Raw genomic sequence first — 18,365 nt, 5'->3', positions numbered from 1 at the left:
ATACGAGGCTTCAGCTGTCTGAGTTAGCCAAACGAAATGACCTACCAATATTATTTCGAAATAATCTTGTGAGTGCTGAATAATTACTGTATTAAGTGATGGAGTTTACTCTGTCTGAAAAGATAGCAGAGATGTCTTTAAAACTCCTGTGGAATTTATTCCCTTTGCTCATTTAGGAAATGGCCCTCTCTCACCTCCTAAGTACAGCACATTGCAACGACACTGTGATTAAGAAGTCACTAACAAAAAAGAAATAAACAAAAAAAAAAGAAAAGAAAAAGAAATAGGAGGATGAAAGCCAAGCATTAGGAGAATTAATTAGTTTGGTTTGTTGTGCCCATTGAGTCCAGCAGGTCGATCCAGCTCTCCCTCTACTCTCAACAACAAAGAATTATTTGGCTGCTCATCCCAGGGCAGAGCAAATGAAAATGAGCAAGACTGAGTAAAAACATGACATGCTGCAGAGACGATTAATAGAAGTTATTGCAGTTTTGAGCAAAGTCATGAACAAATCCTTAATGCAAATAATACAATGCAGCATAAATTCTCCAAACCTCATGTATATGTTAGTGTATCCATCATGTCTGCGACATACATTGTTGAATGTCATGCATGATCGATGAAATCAGCCTTGGTTACTTGCTAATGTACCATTAGTCCTTGGGTGTCAGTACATGCTACCATCTTTTAATTACCACCAGTGTGCTTGAAAACCCAGTGTGTAATCTTAAATTAGATATGCAGCCGTGAGAAGCATTCAGTGAAAGGTCTGCCCTTGCTCAAAACACGGTCTATTGCAGCTACTCAATGCAGGAGTTTTATGACTCCCTGTGTAATTGTTAGACTTCAGCAAGCAAGAGAGAAGTCCTCAAAATATGACATTTTGAATGTATGATGTTAACTGAAGCTAAACAATATGTTACTAAACTGCGTATTAGCCATGCATGGATCCAACTCTGAAGGGTAATATGTACGGGCTGGTGAAAATAACAATGAAAAATCAAACATTTATGCTGGTATCTTTGGTATATTGGAGTGATTCTCTATTCAAATTGGCATGACTGAAGTCTTATTTCCCATTAATTTGGTAGGATTAATGTAAAAGACGTACAGGCCCCCACTCCAAGAGTCAGGTTTATGAAAAGCCCTCCACCAGTGTGGCAAACTCACATAGGTAACTTGAATTATTTTGGCTGATTAGGTCTCTGCCCAGGACTGTGTGTATACAGACTTCTTGACATCTGCCCGACTCTATTGTTAGCTTTGCTGCAACTGTTAGAGTGGGATGAATTACCTGTGGACGCTCTGGATTTCTCTCCACGTTATACGAGAAACTGGGCAAGACAGATTCATTCCACCCATCTCGAGTTCAATCCGACTGTAATTTAACACGCAAAATCGCGAGGTTTTCAGGCAGTCAGAGAAAGTAGGTGGGCTTGACCTCTCATTCAGGAAATATTGATTGGAAGCTTTCTGTACCGCTCAAAAGCCATAGGCAGGTGTTTGGGGTGGATGGTTCGTGTACAAACAACAGGACTTTGACCTCAGAGATCGGTATTCACATCATGAGTTCTGCATGTGGTTAGGTTTAGGCAACAAAATCATTTTAGTTATATGCAAACTTAGCCTTGGTAGCTAGGCTAGGTTGGGAGGACAGAACTGCCCCTGCCAGTATTTGAGTGAACTTGTTAGCCTTTTCTAACAGCCAAGCACACAGCACAAATAAACACAGCAACAGCCAGTCAGTCTGCAGTTTTAACCTTGCACATCATGTCCATTCCCTACCGCAAAGTATTATTTGAACAGGTGAAGAAAGTGTATCTAAAAGTGGATGTTCTCTAGAAAAGAGGTAAAAAAAAAACGAGAGGAAGCGAGGGGCACGACAGCAGCTTTTGCCTCTCTGCCTCTGCTGTGTGTGTTACTGGCTGTATGCATGAGGGCGGGAATGAGCTGCTCACACAGACAGTGGACACCAGCGAACCTTCAGAACAGATCCCACAGTGGAGGGAATGAAACTGAATTTAATATATAGTTCAGTGAAGTCAATGACAAAATGCTCTTTATCCATAAGTGCCACAAAAACGAACCAGTATGATCAATTTAAAAACACCTGTAAAAGCAGAACATAAAAGAAATGTGACGTCTTTGGTCACTCTGCAAGCTGCAAAAAGCTTTTTCTACATGCCTACCGCTGCACAAAAAAGTGCTGTAAGAAATGTGGTTTGAGTATCTAAACCTGCTGTGGTTGCTGTTTGGGCAGATATTGTATTGCGTGACACTGATAAAAAAAAAACTTGATCCACACAACATTACGTTTCCTCCAAAGTGAACTTGCTGTTGCAAATTAGTAATTTCTAGGAGACAGGATTGGCACAGAGCTACTCTGCAAAGTCATCCAGATATCTCCATAAATCTGCCTCCTGGACCAGAGCCTAGACTGTGTATATGCATGTTTTTCAATTTTAACTTTTCTGCTAGATGACTGACATGCGTCATAATTCTAAACTTACGTTTTACACTTACTACCGCATTCATGCTGACAGGATAACTCCACTGCAATCCCTTCCTCACAGCCTCACTCCTCCCTCTTCCATTTTTGCCTTTTATATCCTCTGCACTGACTAGCCTGTTTCAGCACAGCAGTTGATCAAAGGGTAAAATAAAACAAGCGCTCTTGATAGACAGCACGCTGCAATCAGAAAATGACTCACATGGGAGTTTTTTCTCAGGTAAGAATAAAATCCATTTGGTTTCACCTTGCTGTCTCTCCAGTGTGTTCCCCACTGGGTCAAATGCACAGTAAACAGAGTAGGCTATTTTAACAGGTCTCTGCAGAGGCTGCTGTTCAAACATAGGGAACATTATTAACATTTCCCTTTTTCTTTTGCTGTGGGTAGTGCATCAGTAAGGAGTTCCCATCCTCCATGATTCTGTGATCTTTTAAGTGAAGTGAAACATCCACCCCAGGAGACAAATATCATGTCATTAATTATCAAACAAAGGAGGATATAGTGATAGAAATGGAGTGGAACTTCCAAGAAGAAATGAGAACTCTTATCAGTTGGTAACCTATTTACTTCCAGCTCTGTCTGCAGTAGGGAGTATACGCACTTGTGCTGACAAAGACAGAGCACTCCAGCATGGAGAGCAGCTTGTCAGGGAAACTGCACCATGAAGAAGATGAACACAAAAGAGGTTTTTTTTCCCTTCATTTTTTTTTTTTTAAAGACATTTTTAGCATTTAGGTTTTAGCTCCCTTGTCTATTCTGCAGCTTCCCCCTGGACTCATACTGACTCAGTCTGTCTGGGAACTTGAGGCTTGCAGCTTTTGTGAAGCTAAGAGGGGTTCATCTCGTTAAAACTACTGTAATTATACCAGACTAGCTATGTTTTGTTAAAGCAGCAAATAGCCTTTTTTTATGAACTGGAATTACAAGGAAGCTTCTACACTAGAGAGTATTTATAGAGCAAATTAAGAACCTTGACAAAAATGAGGAACAGAATGATAGAGTAATAATGCTATGTGACACCGAGGCTTAATTTATTTTGTAGTGTGCAACAGAGGATGTCAGATGCTTTGTCCGTTCATTTCACGCAGTGACAAATTACTTTTATGGTCTCTTTATGTGCCCGACCTTCACACAACCATGTATAACACACTAAGTACAAGGTCATTTACATCAGCCTCAAAAGTGAGCACTCCCAACTTCTTGGCATCAAACAACAGGACATGCTCCTGCCTGGCTCTCGTCACTGCTGATTTACTGAAATCTCTGCTCTCGGGCCTGTTTGCAGCAGTGGAACAGGAGAACCTCCTGTCAGCAGGTTTGTCTCATTAGCATTGAAGGAGCTGAAGCTGTTGACTAATCACATTTCAGTGTTGTGACTTTTTTGCCCGTGAGGTACAACTGTATTCCTAAAATTCATCATAAACGACTAATCTGGTTGAACTTTTATTTCAACTCGAATTATCTGAAATCTTGACAAGAATTACTGATCCTGAGGCACAACTGCTGCACACACAGCTAGACACCACTGCAGCGTCTGAGCTCATCTGTGTATTTGTTGCTGCATGTGAAAGTGGAGAAATTCAAAGGATGTCCCCAAAATAACCCACAAAATGTATGAATTCACATAAATTTTTTCATCAGCCATCACATTATCTAAATTAATTTGAGAATAATGTCTTAAGGCAACACGCTCCCACTCCCAACTCATCACACATGGATGCTTGGTCAGTGGCCTTAAGCATCAAACTATGACCGTCCGCCTCTGACAGTTTTGCACGTGCAGGGCTCCACGCTCAAACTTCCAATAATTAATCTGAAATGTCAGATTCGACATTCAAAGTAAAGCTTGTTTAAGTTATGTTTGTTACCTCACTTACAAAAGAAATCAACGCTCATTTCTGGTTTCATATTGCACATGAACCTCGCTGTGCGATGCCAAGTGTCCTTGATCAAGTGTCCTGATGTGACTAGTTGGGAGAGAAAATGGGTTGAAGGAATCTATTCTGCACACACAACGCTTCATTGAACAAAAAAATAGAAGAGATCCTTTCAATATTTCAATATTAGTATTAATTGAGGCTGCAGGAGCCATTCAGCATGAGATGACCTTTTATCTTTGATTACCATCATTTACACAATGGCACTTCAGGCTGGTCATTTCCAATAGCCACAGGAGCTCTTTATAATTACTTCTGTCCCCAGATACAAACTAGTCATGGCTGTGTGTCTTTCCCTATTCCTCCTTGAAGCCTCTAATAGAAAAATTCAAGTGTGGGAGATTTGACCAGAATAGGGCCATTTGTATGAGGGCGATGTGAAAGCCCTGTGCTGCTTGAAAGAGACTTCTGAGAGGAAAGCTGCTCTGAAAGCTAACTCCTATGTGAGGATATTCTCATTGGATTAAGGATCTGACTGCTAGGAATCTCCTGCCTTGTGGCTCTCGTGAGACTAGCCACCAGCTTTTATGACAACCTCAATCAGTTCCCTGCCACTCACAAGGAGGGACATGAGTTCAAAATGAGATCTCAGTTGCATAATCAGTGTAAAGGGCTTTTGAAGAGACGCGTCAAATTTTGTCAAGGTCGCTTTGATAGCTGCAATATGTGGTTTACCATTACAAATAAGGTTTCAATGCTGATTAAACTGAAATCAGACAAAGCGTAGCATCCATTTGTCACTGACAACATTGTTAAATGTTTTCTGTCAACAGTATGCCCAAGGCACTGTTTAAAAAATGTAGTGTACATTTGGGATTTGATTTTTTAAAAAGCTTGAGATATGGAATATCTAATTGGAGCAACATCACTCAGCCTCAGATCAATAGTCAACTTTGAATTTTATTCACCATGATCCTAATCAGGCTGACTTTGTGTACTAGATTCAGCCTACCCAAGGGAGCTATGCATGGAGGCAGATAAACCATATTTCTTTATTTCAAATTTTAATGAGACAACATTTGTGCACATTTGCAGGAATTTGCTGAATTGTACTGCCACGCTGCATAATTGATACTATATGCATAGAACCAGGGAAATATCTTGAAAGCTTGAAAGAGTGTTTACAAAAAGCAGGGGGAAACACTTCAATTAAAAGTGTGTCACAATAGATGCTTGACTTAGAAAAAGGTTGCGTCAATGTAAGTCCTGCCTTGATTTGGTTGTTGGTTTTAGAATTTCAAAGAAAACCTTTCTGACTCCTTGATATACACACATATGAATGGCTCACTCAGAGACAAGTGGTTTTATCTCAATAACAAAGAATTCTCACCACTGAAGTTAGAAAGAGGGCGACTTAATGAGGAATTATGTGACGCTGATGTGTGGCTCCAGGAGAAAGCAACATGTCGTGGCTCATTTTTCAATTTCCATTAAAGGGCCAGTGTGTAGAGTTTAGTGACATCTAGTGGTGAGTGCAGATTACAAACAGTTGAACGCACGTAGTCTCACCCTTCCCTTTCCAAGCATGTGGGAAAACCTATAGTGAATATCTAGAGCTAGTGTTTGATTTGGCTGCTGGGGGCTACTGTAGAAACATGGCGGTGCAACATCATAGACTCTGTGGAAGAGGACCCGCTTCCTTTCTGGATATAAAGAGCTCAGTCTAACGTAAAATACAATTCTTGTTTTCAGGTGATTTCACACAAATGAACATAACAGTAACAGTATGTTAAATCTCTCCCATACTCTGCCAAAACATCACCCTGTAATCAAGCGCACTGGTCCTTTAAAGCACTCAGATAATGGAACTCACTACTAAAGTCACTCCAATATAAAACCTGAAATAGTAGTTTGTTTTGTCTTTCTAAATTTGTTTCAATTTTACATTTTGCTGCTTCTAAGAGTCAAATGACTGTCACACTCTGCTGTGACATCCCTGATTGGCATGTTGCAGAAGTTCTGGAGTACTGAGAGCAGTACAGCAGTAGCAGTTTTCTATCCTGTGTGTACCATTGCTTATTTACCTTTAAAGCTTGCTATGCTGCAATAGAAATCTCAGTTTGACAGCGATACACAGCTGTTGTCAAACTGCTGACAACACCAGAGCCCACAGGACAAATCACCTGGCAGCAGTCATGGTTGTGATTACACTGAAACAAACAAGTGAGTTTTGAGAGTGTATTTGCCAAAAACACACAAAAAAAAACATGTCATCTCCAGCACATTTTGTATCTTTCCATCAGAGTGGACTGCAGTGTTTCTATAAAAAGACAAAATCAGACTGATTGATGATTGAGTAAATCTGTTCACTGAGCTATGAGGGGGTCACTGAAGGGAAAAGCAACATTTGAGGTTTGCTGTAATGCTGTAAGCTATCATCATGAATCAAACAAATAAATAATAAAACTATTTGGGATTTAGAGACTGAAATGTGAGCATACAAACATCAAGAAAAATTATATTTACACACTTTCATTACAGCACCTTCTAACTGCAACAAAACTGTTTGATCTGTTTCTGCCATAGAAATGCTGCATCGCGCTAACATGCAGTAAATTCAACCAGTTTATCAGCAAAAAGACTGCAGCACCAGGATTGCCAGTCATTGAATATATGGTTGCTCCTTACACATTTCCTGGATTAAGTTGTCAGGATATGTGGCTTTATAAGGGATGAAGTCAGCTGGAACAGCTGGATGAAGGAAGAATATCTGGTTCAGCTACACTGTAAAACATCACACAGGAATTTAGTGGAATGAACAAACTTTTTGCTATTAACTAAATGTAAAAAAATGAGCTGAATGAAAGACTGGCTGAGAGTTGAGCCAACACATTAAATGAATTCATTAATAAAGGAAACAATGCAACTCATGAGGGTTAGAGCTTATTCCAGTGCCACTATTTCTAACAGGGAGACTGGCCTCACGTTTCCTTTTAGAACTCTGCCACAAAGCAGCAACGACAGCTGTAAATTCTTTGGGTCAAATGAAGAACTGACAAACAAAACGCTCAGTTAACTCAAGGCAGCAGGGAAGCTTTTCAACTGAACCAGCGTAAATTGTTTTCGAGTGGTTTGGAAAACGGCCTTGACTTTGATGGAGAATTCGCGATCAGTTAAACAAGCAAACTCAGAGAGTTCCTCTCAGGTAAGCATCTTTTACAGCCAGATGGGACGTCCCATCACTGGGATTGGAGCAGATGTTAAGGGCCTGATGACGTTGTCTATTCATTAGCCTTGCTTATGGTGTGCTGAGGGCTGCAGATGGTGCAAGATTTCAAAATGTTACTTATTACTGTCAAAATGTTACTTTGTAATCCATGCAAACTTTATACTCATTTCCTGAATTGGATTGTTTTTTGTTTTTTTGTTTGATTAAGCTACAAGTTCACGACTCATACGTCACATTTACAGTATAGCTGATTTATCTTTGTTGCTGGGGAAACTGAAAGAAAGGTCACTTTTTCAGTCCACAGCTGGATAGTCACCTCCTTGCGTGGGTGGTGTTAAAGGTGAACTATATTGCACATAGGTTCAGATGTTCATTTAATAAGTTACATTTCCATTACATGAAGGTTCTGACTTTTCTTATCAAGTTAACTGTGTTGCTCAGGGGGATGAGATGTCTCAATTACTCATCTGATCAAGAGCAGTTTCAGGTGTTCGCTCATTCAGTAGCCAGATTCAAGCTCGCAACCATCCTGAGAAAGCTAGTTAAAAGATGCAGCTTACACTCAGGTTTGTAAGTACATATTTATAGTATTTATAGTTTTATAGCAAAATCTTTAACAGGTTTGTGTAAAGGCAACAGTTTGCATCATGTACACATTGATGTTACAGAAAGCTTTTATTTTCCCATCGACATTTCAAGTTTGAGAGCGTATTGAGAAGGGAGTTTCTAAGGTGTGAAAAATGTCTGGTTTGTGTCAATGGAAGGCCAAGATCAAGAGGGAAAGATGCACTTGTTAATTAAGCCATCTTATACTGTGCACCTTTCAGTGACAGGACATTTCCATGACCAGGCTCGCTACAGTATCGTTCAGGCAATAGTCACAGAAATGGAAACAAAGAACATCATGTAGCTGTATCAAGATCTTTTCAGACTACAAACACACATGTATACAATTAAGTCTAAATAAGAGTTTACAGTTGAACTCAGACTCAGACTCATGCACACAGTGAGGAAAAACTGTGCGCTCATATTAGGGTTTGCCAGACTCAATTTGCATTCAGATCCATGCGAGTAATCACTTATGGCAGTGCATGTAAACACATTTCCTACAATAACGTGTTTTCCATTCAGCATGTCATTTGTCATTTACAGCTGATCGGCTCTGTGAGGGGTCTCTATACCTACAGCACTGATCACATGAGGCCCAGGTTTATGATTTACTGTTTGCGTTATTCTCTGATGCTTCACTCAAAGTCAAATATCAATTGAACAGACGTCCTGGCCAGTTCTGTACATACAGTATGCAGAGGAATACTCCCAAGAAGAAGAACAGGGTAGGATCTGGAGAGCACTTGAGTTAACCCCCAGTACCACCATCAGGACAAGCTCTGACTCTTTTTATAAAACAATTCTATCATCCACAAGATATAATATTGACTGTGACAGTAACAGCAGACAGCGTGGTGCACCTCTGCTGCGAGAGGAAGCCAGAATGAGAGTAACTAGATGTTGTCCACTTGCAGTAGTGTATCCAGTGATGCTAAGTGGCTAAAAAATGCATTTGCCTAATGTGATTTTTTTCTTTGTCACCATAAAGTGAAACAGCCCTCTGTAAATTATTCAGTGCCATTTGGTTTAATGTGAAATCGTGGTAGACTTCATCTTAGCACACTGCAGTCCTTTGAGCTTATTTTTCAGAAACAACAGAAGCTCACTGCAGCAGTGATGTATGATTTAAGCTTTGATGGTGCAACAGTGTGGTGAAATTGCAAATAAATACACACAGACCCTGAAATGAAATGTAAATGTTGCCTGGCTGTATCAGTGCACACTATGGGTTTATATTTTCTGACAGCCACAAGGCCCCAAGAAAGACCAGGTCCTGGGGCTTCAGACCCATAAGCTCTTTGAATAGTAGAGCAGGAGTCGGGATCCCTCTCATTAAGGAAAACCTTTATTGATTTCTCAATCTTTTGAAAATCATTGCCCGTCAGCTGATTCTCGCTGCTCAAAGTTCCCACACAATTTAAACGAACAGTCGACGGCTTAATTATTCAATGCTCCAGAGAGCCCCGGCAGGATTTATGAAAACAACGACATATGTAATTTTATTTTCATTGCTAAAAAATAAATATGAATGAAACAAGCATGTAAATGAGATGACGTTCGCTACATCAATACAAATGCAGTATTTTAATCATGGTGCGAACTGTAGTCGTAATACTGTACACAGTCTCCAATGTATTGTTAAATTGTTGGAATATCACAGTTGTCTCCGCAGAGAGAAAGCTACCTCACTTTCCCGAACTGGTTGGATTCCCTATAGTCAAAAAAAGGAAATTAAAGGTTTTCTCTTTTTTATGAAAAAGACGCTTTGAAGCACAACGCGGCCCCATCTGGGATGAGCTTTTGTGTCTAAGAATAAAGCAGTTCTTTTCCTGTTTGTTAAACTAAGCAGCAAAAACACAAACAATTTCTGATGGGTGAATCCCAGCATTTTCAAGACCTTTTACACAGAAAAATTACACTCATCTCAGAGATGACAAATGAAAACCTTAGAGAGAAGATCTTACTTCTTCAGTAGACTAAAGCTGACACTGGATGAGCACGGTGTCTTCCTGTCGTGTTTAAATGCAGATGCTTGTGGAAGTCAAAATAAATCCAATTTGAACGCTCTGTTTTGGAGGATATCAGCTTCCTGAAGCTAACAGGGCCGCCGTCTATGATCTCTTGAATTTCAAACACGAAATTTAAGAGGCAAAAGCTACAGTATGCAAACGCTTATTTGTCTCCGATTATATTCTAAAATCAATTTCCTCAACACATGAACAAATTGTATGCAATCTACAGCAGTGCAAGAACCCTAGCGTAATGAAGTAAAACAAACAGAGCAATGCAAATCACACTGTGCTGTACCGGTCGACAGCCCTGATGTGTTGTGAGGGTGTTTGCGGGGGGAAGCATCCAGCATCCAGTCCTTGTGATATTTCCTGGAGCATTTTTCTCGCATTTTTCTTGATATCAGAAATATATGCAGGAGATAACTCATTTCTTCCATGTGTAGCTGACTCCCTCTCATAGTCTATTCTGATGCACTGCTTTTAAGTGTCCTCTAAATTGATGATAAATGTGTATCTCCCTGTTTAAAAGCACAGTCACTTTAAAGAGTTAAATAACAGTCCCATTAGCTGCAATGTTTCAGCTCTCCAAGACACTGATGAAGGTCAAGCTTAAATGTCTCCAGCTCTGTGTTTGAGCCAGAGACTCCCAGCTTAGCCACAGCTGTGGGAACTGGCTCACACAAAAGATTTACCCCACAATGCTGCTGGCCTAGATAGACCCACCAAACACACAATAGGGTGGCTGTGCATAATTTAGAGCACATCTTTCCTGCATTGACAAGTCTGAAATTAAAAGGGAGCTTGTCAGCCAAATTAAGTATTCAAATATATTATGTCCATGGTGGACGTGGGGAAGTTAAATCAATATTTGCCGAAATGAATGTAATACTTGTGACATAAAGCCGGGAGCTGCTGCAGAAACAGTCAATGTGAGACAGATGTGAGGCCCCAAGAAATGTTTGCTCATTTTAAGCCAAACTACACCAAACACACCCACATACTGCAACTCAACATATTTTATTGTACAGTGTTCCCCAGCTGAGGTTTCTGTTGTTAGATATCAGTTCAAAGCATTATGGTACCAACTGTTACAGTCCCTCAGTTTTCCCAGGAGTCAAACAGACAGAGGGAGGATATATTCTAAGGTGAGGCATGTTAGTTTGAGATTTTCTTTCTTGTGTCGAAAATGGTTTTCATTTCCAGTTAAGCAACAACTCATAAACCATCTTAGTCCTGCAAGGATGTCAAATCCTCACACTTGGTGTCCCGGTTACATCCCTTTTGAACATACGCTCTTTCAAGTGAAATTAATCAATCTCTTTATCACTTGGGCAGTGTCATTACCCAACCACAGAGTGAGAAATGAAAGTGCTAATCGCACAGCAAGTGGGGCTTTTGTGTGGGAAGGCCAAGTTTTCCTCCACAAGCTTGCTTTGGAAATGCATTTTCAATTGAATTTGTTAAGGGAATGAAGGATGAATCTTGAGATTACCTCGAATTCCCTTTGTACAGGGGTGAGGTATGACGTGAGCTTTCAGCATTGTTTCAAAAGGTGATTCACTCACAAACATGACATATCTCATATATGTAGATATATATATGTAGCCTCTGCAACATTCATTGACACCATTTGAACCAGATATAACTATGGTCATAAATCCTTATCAGAACATACCAGGACACGATTATTTACTGTGCACCAATGTCTCATTACCTCTGTCACATTACCACAGCATACACATCATTACGGCTCCGCTTGTCACCACGGGGCCGAAGATGGACAGTCTGTCAGACAGAAGGTATTATTATGCTAACTGCCCAGGCGTAAGGGCTCTCCAGCTAAAGCAGCCCGGGGTTTACGCTCCCAACAATGTGTGTCAGAAAAAGGAGGATTACTTTCCCAACAGAACTGGTTGTACTGAAAATGAATGTAGTTGTATAGTATTTTTCTCCTATAATGAGAAGTAGTAATGACTGTCTGACTCCGGTGGGGGCTCACAGTCTCTATACTGGAGTGTGTGTTTGTGTAGGCTTCCACATGTTCAACTGTATGAGCTGCAACAGGTTGTTCTGTTACATCCTCACAGTTGAATGGTAAGAAAAATAAATGTATATCATGGAATAAACTTGAAGCAGCCCAGGCAAATGAAGTGTAGTTGTGTATCTCAGTGTGTGGAACTACAATTGACTGCATCCAATCATTTTGCTTTGGAGGTGAAAAAGGTCTGACCTGGATGATTCAATTTGAAAGGTCAAAAAGGGGCGTTGATGGACACATTCATAGTGAAGAGGGAAAAAAAAAATCAACATTTTACCTGCTTTCCAGGAGAAATGATGGTCCTTGGGAAACACAATGTCTGACTGGACTGAAAAGGAAAAGAGGGACAAGAGGAGGAAGAGGCTGAGGTAGTTCCCCACTCGCCGTGTCCAGGCAATGACCCCAAAGTCATCTTTTAGAGTCATAGTCCAGCCCATTGCTTCCTCTCTTACTCCTGTGGGAAGAACATGAAATTTATCAGCATATCACTCACGGAAATCTCCAGAGAACAGAAACCAGAAGAAGAGTTTGTCACTCTGCAAAAACAGGGAAGTGGAGAAGGTCTGAGACGCTCTGAGGCGGTGTAGAAAAAGTCCCAGTGAAACCTCCGGCCCAGAAACACGACATTCAGTGTCACCTTCCAAAGTGTATAACACTCTGTCACACATGAATCATAGTGTTTCATTTTGTTAAATCCGGCATACGAGTGTGATACCATGTCCGCTTCTCCTCCCACATAGACCAAAAATAATTAGTCAGAGAGGCTTGAGCATCTCAGCCTCCCAAGGCAGAAGTGGAAACATGTATTGAAGGAAGGGGAGACTTTAAGCTTGGAGTAATACGGGGTATTAGTACCTTTTTATTGCAGCTCATTTATTCCTATCTCCTGCTACTGTGATTCATGTCCTAGGAGTGTTGGGGATTAGTCCTGGATTCACTAGGCCTCTAATTGTGTTGCACCAACAGCAAAATTAATGAGTATGGAATTGAATCTGTAACACCTGATGCTTTGAGAGAGTGATACTATGGTGTTCATGACTACAGTGATTCATTTTCCAAAAACAAATCTTGCTGCACTGTAGCACTCGGGTATTGTGAGATTTGTTATTATTGGCTTATCATTCAGTGTACTCCCTGCAGTTTTTTTGTCATTCTGCGATGATGGAACTTGACGTAAAAACGAAAACACTTCTTGATTCACAGCAAACTTATAATTGTAACACATAATTTGCCATAAAATTAAATCGGCTGAATTGTGCAACACAGAGTTGTTACATGTAAAAGGAAAAAAAGTGAAAAAGATAGCTAGTTTATGCAAACTGAGACATACGACACTGATATCAGCAAGCTATCATTGATACACAGATGTGCATTGATTGAGAGTTTGAGATTTTAAGTTGTTTGTTTCCACAAACAGGAAATTAAAGTGCAAAAAACTATTCTGAATATATTTTTCTTTTAATGCTGCAGCAGGTTTACATTTTATCTTGATAGCCAAATATCTGATGGTAGATTAACGGCTGAGAGGGAGCAGGCATTTGAGATTAAGGATTATCTACACATGGCGTGTCTCTGAAAACGGTGGGTGCTAGACTATTTTTGCTTGACTTAATTCGGGGAAATTAGATTTTCACTTTGCTGCTTTAGCTGTGTTTTGGTGGTGGCAAAATTTGTTTAATGAGAAAGAATTGCTGGGTAGAGATGGCTTGGTGCCCAGAAGGGGGGCTGCCAGATGCCCAGTTTTTGATGAACTGTCCAATTTTCCTCTGGGTTTGATGTGTTATTCTATAGTCGGCTAAAGTGTTTTGGTCTCTTTGTGTCAGAAGCTTTTAAATGACAAATTCAGGGTTTGGCATTTCAACATACAGCTCTTCTTTGTATCCGTCCTCAGTTCTAATCTTTCACACGTACTATCCTGGCACATATCATATGAAATCAGTCAACTCGTAGAACAGTGAGAGTTAATTGTTCTCTCAGCTTTAAACAAATCCAGTTTGAATTGAATGTGTGCATTGTTTTTTTCAATTAAAGCAGCCTTTGTCTCCCCCTTTTTTGATGGCCGCAGAATTTATTCGATTTGGTTGAATGAGCAGCGTAGTCTGGCACTTGCCATATGCCAATTAGACACCTCTGGTTGCTGATTACTAGCCAGCCTCTCGGGCTGCACTGCTCTGGAGGCCATACCTGACTGCACCCAGATTACATCCTCCCTGCAGCCAGTCTAATTTGACTATTCATGGGACAAGCAGGGCTCTCCATTGACTGACAGAACATGTCACGATATGATTGGAAAACATGGTCTGGAACAAAAACAAGCACTGAAAACGAGCATGACCCCGAGGCATCCCAGCATTGTTGGCCGAAGACGTTTGATACTACCACGGCGTTTGATACGGTTTGCGAAATCAGATGACTGCTTGCTTTTCCTCAACCCCGTCACTTTGAAGAGATGCTGGCAATTGTGTTCATACAGCTCAGACTCATCCAGCCTGTTCCTGTCAGTAAAGGAGGAATACAGACTATCCTGAAAATCTTAAAAAGGAAAAGCTCTTAAGCTGCTAAATATCTGGGTCAAAGGAATCATGCCAGGCTCTCAGTGGCCACTGAAAACCTGGCAAACAGCAGCATGGTTCAGATGCTGCTGTGCATCCTATTAGATACTCCGTCATCTGATGGAATGCAATCTGCCTCTCTGTCTCCTGTGGTCCTTGTTCAGGGCTCACTCACCAAATTCAGAGAGTAAGGACCCTGCAGCTACCATAAGGGAACAGATGAGCGACACTCCACAGCCTTCTCTTTCACAGGTGGTCACAATAATTAATGTTTGATTAGATCTTTCCAAATGAATGGGAAAAGCTAATTTGGTATGCCAAGGCTCAGAACAATCACCATGTGATCCTCCAATCTCTCTTTAAATAAGCCAAACAGGCAGTTCTGTCTGGAGTGGAAACAAAGGCATTTGATCCCAGTACATTAACCAGAGATGCCACCTTCTTCCCTGGGTTTCCACACAGCCAACCAGCTCACTCTCGGCTTAAATTCCTCCCCATGTCCCTGAGCTCTTCTTTGTGTTCTGCATCCAGTAGTTAACATAGCTGCAAGTGTTTTCTCCACACTGGGGTACATTCAATTGTTTTAATTGGGTTTGGCAAAATAAAAACAGAAATCTATTCTCACCAAACTGATGCAGATGTTTTCATTGGCAGGAATGGCCATGGCTGCACTGAAACAATCCCAAATGCAACGCACATCACAGTTTTTGTATTCCTTTGATCACAGGCTTGTGGGTGCAGCTGCATTCATTTGTCACTGTATGGACTGATATTTGAGAAAATTGCTGTCCATCTCCATTTTATGCCCGAATTCTCTTGACACAGTTTGTGTGATTCTATTCAATACTGTAACAAAGAGGACTTCCCAATTTTGTTAGCTGAACAGATGATGACATCCCTGAAACATACTATGTATTTGATGTTTCTAAAACGAGCCTCGTCTGACTTTTAATCATAAGTGTACAAAAAATGGGCACTGCACACAAGGAATGACATTAACAGTGGATGAACCAGCACCCCACAATTTACATCCAATGCCAACAGTCAGTGCCAAAGGGAGGTAGTGTGCCCTGAATGCAGCAAGGCGAATTGTAAGGATATGTTGGTTGGGGTGGTGGATGCCTTTCATGCAGGAGAATGAAGTTATCCTCTCAACACAAAACATTTGCCTTTTCATCGACTGTACCCACAATCTGGCCCTGACCTTCACAGGGTGTTTTAGCTGCCTAACCCGAACCATAACTTAAACATAATGAGGCACCAGCTGCTTTGTTGCAGCTTCCTGTCTAACTTTCAGTGGATTGTGGATGAATTTAGTCAGTTAAATAAATCAGTTTCTTCCAAGAACTGCTAACATCAGATTACATGACAGAATGTTACTGAATGTAAGATGTTTCCCGTTAATGGTAGTTCAATAAGTCACGCAGCTAAATACATTTATGAACAACAGTTATTTATACCAGGATACTGTTTAGCTAGTCAAGAGCTAGAGGCAACAGTGTGTCATCCCACAGATGCCTGTAGGTAACTGAAGCAGATTTTGCATTAAATTAGTAGGAGATTTAGTCTATTCGTCCATCTTTCAAAATTTAGACTTTATATGTTGATGAAAAATGCCCTACATTTCATCACAGTTCTCTTTTTTCTTTAGCTTTCATCTATTTTGGTGTGGGGAAAAAAAGGCTTCAACTAATGTATTTCATCATGCTTTTCATTGATGAAATGAGAAGATATGACAAGGCAATGTAGCTTTACCCTGGAATAAATAATCATATTTATTTTAATCGTAATCAATTCTCAAAGTGCAAACACACATAAGTGCACTGTATGTGACATAGCATGATTTGCAAGGCGGACCATACCTGAGCAAGATGACTTCCAGTCATCCCTTTGGGTGATCTGGTTGGTGCAGTGGCAGATGCTTTTCACTAGTTCTTCCACAGAGGACAAGAGCAGGGCAGAGGAGGCCACCAAAGACGTTAAGGCTGACAGGGATGGTAAATCAGCTGCACCAGCCCTCCCGCCTGAAGCATCATGCAGTGGCTTAATCCTGTGTGAATCAATGTGTAGAGGGCTGGGACTGTGTCACACCTCCAGCAACACTGAGTGGTATTAACTCCCTGGTGTTGGCTCTGTCAAGCACCCACCCACTGATGTTCCTGCTGGGGTTGGCACAAGAGTCAGCCGGGGCTACAGGGTCTGAGGTAGAGGAAGATGAAAAGAGAGGAGAAAAAAATAGACACTGATATAAACATCTGATACCACAGCAGAGTTAAATATGACACTTCTCACAATGACATTCTCGAGATTGTGTTTCTTTCAGATGATGCATTGTTGATAGCTATCTTGCATCGCAAAGATGTGCGAAAACAGCAAAAAGGCGTGAATGACAGTGTGTAAGAGGCTTCATAAAGATGCATGACCTGAAGGCAGCGTCCTTCCCTTTACACACTATCAGTGGTTCAGAGGTAGGAATTTGCTGTGATTCATAATCCATTCATCTGTTCTGTCATATTCATTCTGCTATTCATCTTCGCAGAAAGTTCCCAGAGAAAGTTTCTGTGCATATAAAGAAGGATTACTATATCTCACACATTTTGACTTACTGCGGTTATAGAGGGGAAGGGCAATGTCACTTATGCATCGCATTAGCTGATGGTTGTTGTTTGTGAATTTTACAAGAAACTGCACGACTTACAGTGATGATTTGTCATCGCATGTGTCATTTTCTGACAGTGATAACAAAGACAAGAGTGCGGACCAGGAGGCGCAGCTCGGGTTTCTGCTCCACTATGACATTCAGTGATTACATGTCAGCCAAGCCTGTTCTGAGAGCTCATCCAGAGGAAGCTCTGATTCTATTATCACTTCCTGCCATTGTCTCCCAGGCACCCCTAACCCCTTCCTCAATGACCCAACCTCTAACTCAGCTACCTTATTGACCTTCCTGACCACGCTCTTGAAAACCCCAGATCCCAGAAACCTGGACCTTATTTCCCAAGGCTTTTAAGTGCTTTGCCTTGCCATTACATTGTAACTAAAACGTGCTTGTCTCTGTGGCTGCACTTCTCCTCCTCTGGCTGACTACTAACTAAATAAAAGCCAACAAATAGGATGGAAGAAAGGTGTTTCTGGTAGAGGGTGCAGAATCAATTGCAAACACGCTGTTTCAGGTAGGGATAAACAATTCATTTAATCTTTATTCAATCTCAATTTAAGATTTCTATTACAGTCAAAGTGCTCATGCTATCTCTTACTTACTGTTGTCTCACCTCTTGTGGATTTCTGCATCTAGTTGATAGGGCAGTTGTTGTGTACATACACATAGACAACATCTAAGAGATCAGAATAAATTGTTTGAACAGAGGCTATATGTTGAAATTAATATACCTATAAAAGTATGTCTCTCGCTGTATTGGTTTGCCCTTTTATAGATATAATGAGCAAAAATGGAGATTCAACTATAATTTAACACGTTCTCATTCCCAGCTCGTTATATGCAGATGTCTGGTCAGGACCCCCTTGGCATCACTTTAAA

The 18,365-nt window shown here is 40.8% G+C and overlaps 1 protein-coding gene across 1 annotated transcript in view; it reads right to left on the bottom strand.

The window, feature by feature from the left end:
• Positions 1-18,365, bottom strand: part of thsd7ba (thrombospondin, type I, domain containing 7Ba) — a 174,496-nt gene that overhangs the window by 122,366 nt on the left and 33,765 nt on the right. The window contains exons 2-3 of the mRNA XM_070976398.1: positions 16,690-17,026; positions 12,553-12,729 (exon numbers count right to left, since the gene is read on the bottom strand). Of these exons, the coding sequence (XP_070832499.1) occupies positions 12,553-12,712 (160 nt within the window). The 5' untranslated portion in view covers positions 12,713-12,729; positions 16,690-17,026. The remainder of the gene's footprint in view (positions 1-12,552; positions 12,730-16,689; positions 17,027-18,365) is intronic.

Source organism: Chaetodon trifascialis, chromosome 12 (assembly GCF_039877785.1).
Source record: "Chaetodon trifascialis isolate fChaTrf1 chromosome 12, fChaTrf1.hap1, whole genome shotgun sequence".
In the NCBI taxonomy this organism is placed as follows: Eukaryota; Metazoa; Chordata; class Actinopteri; order Chaetodontiformes; family Chaetodontidae; genus Chaetodon; species Chaetodon trifascialis.
Note: the sequence above shows the minus strand (reverse complement) of the source record. Positions and strands in the feature narration are given on the sequence as shown.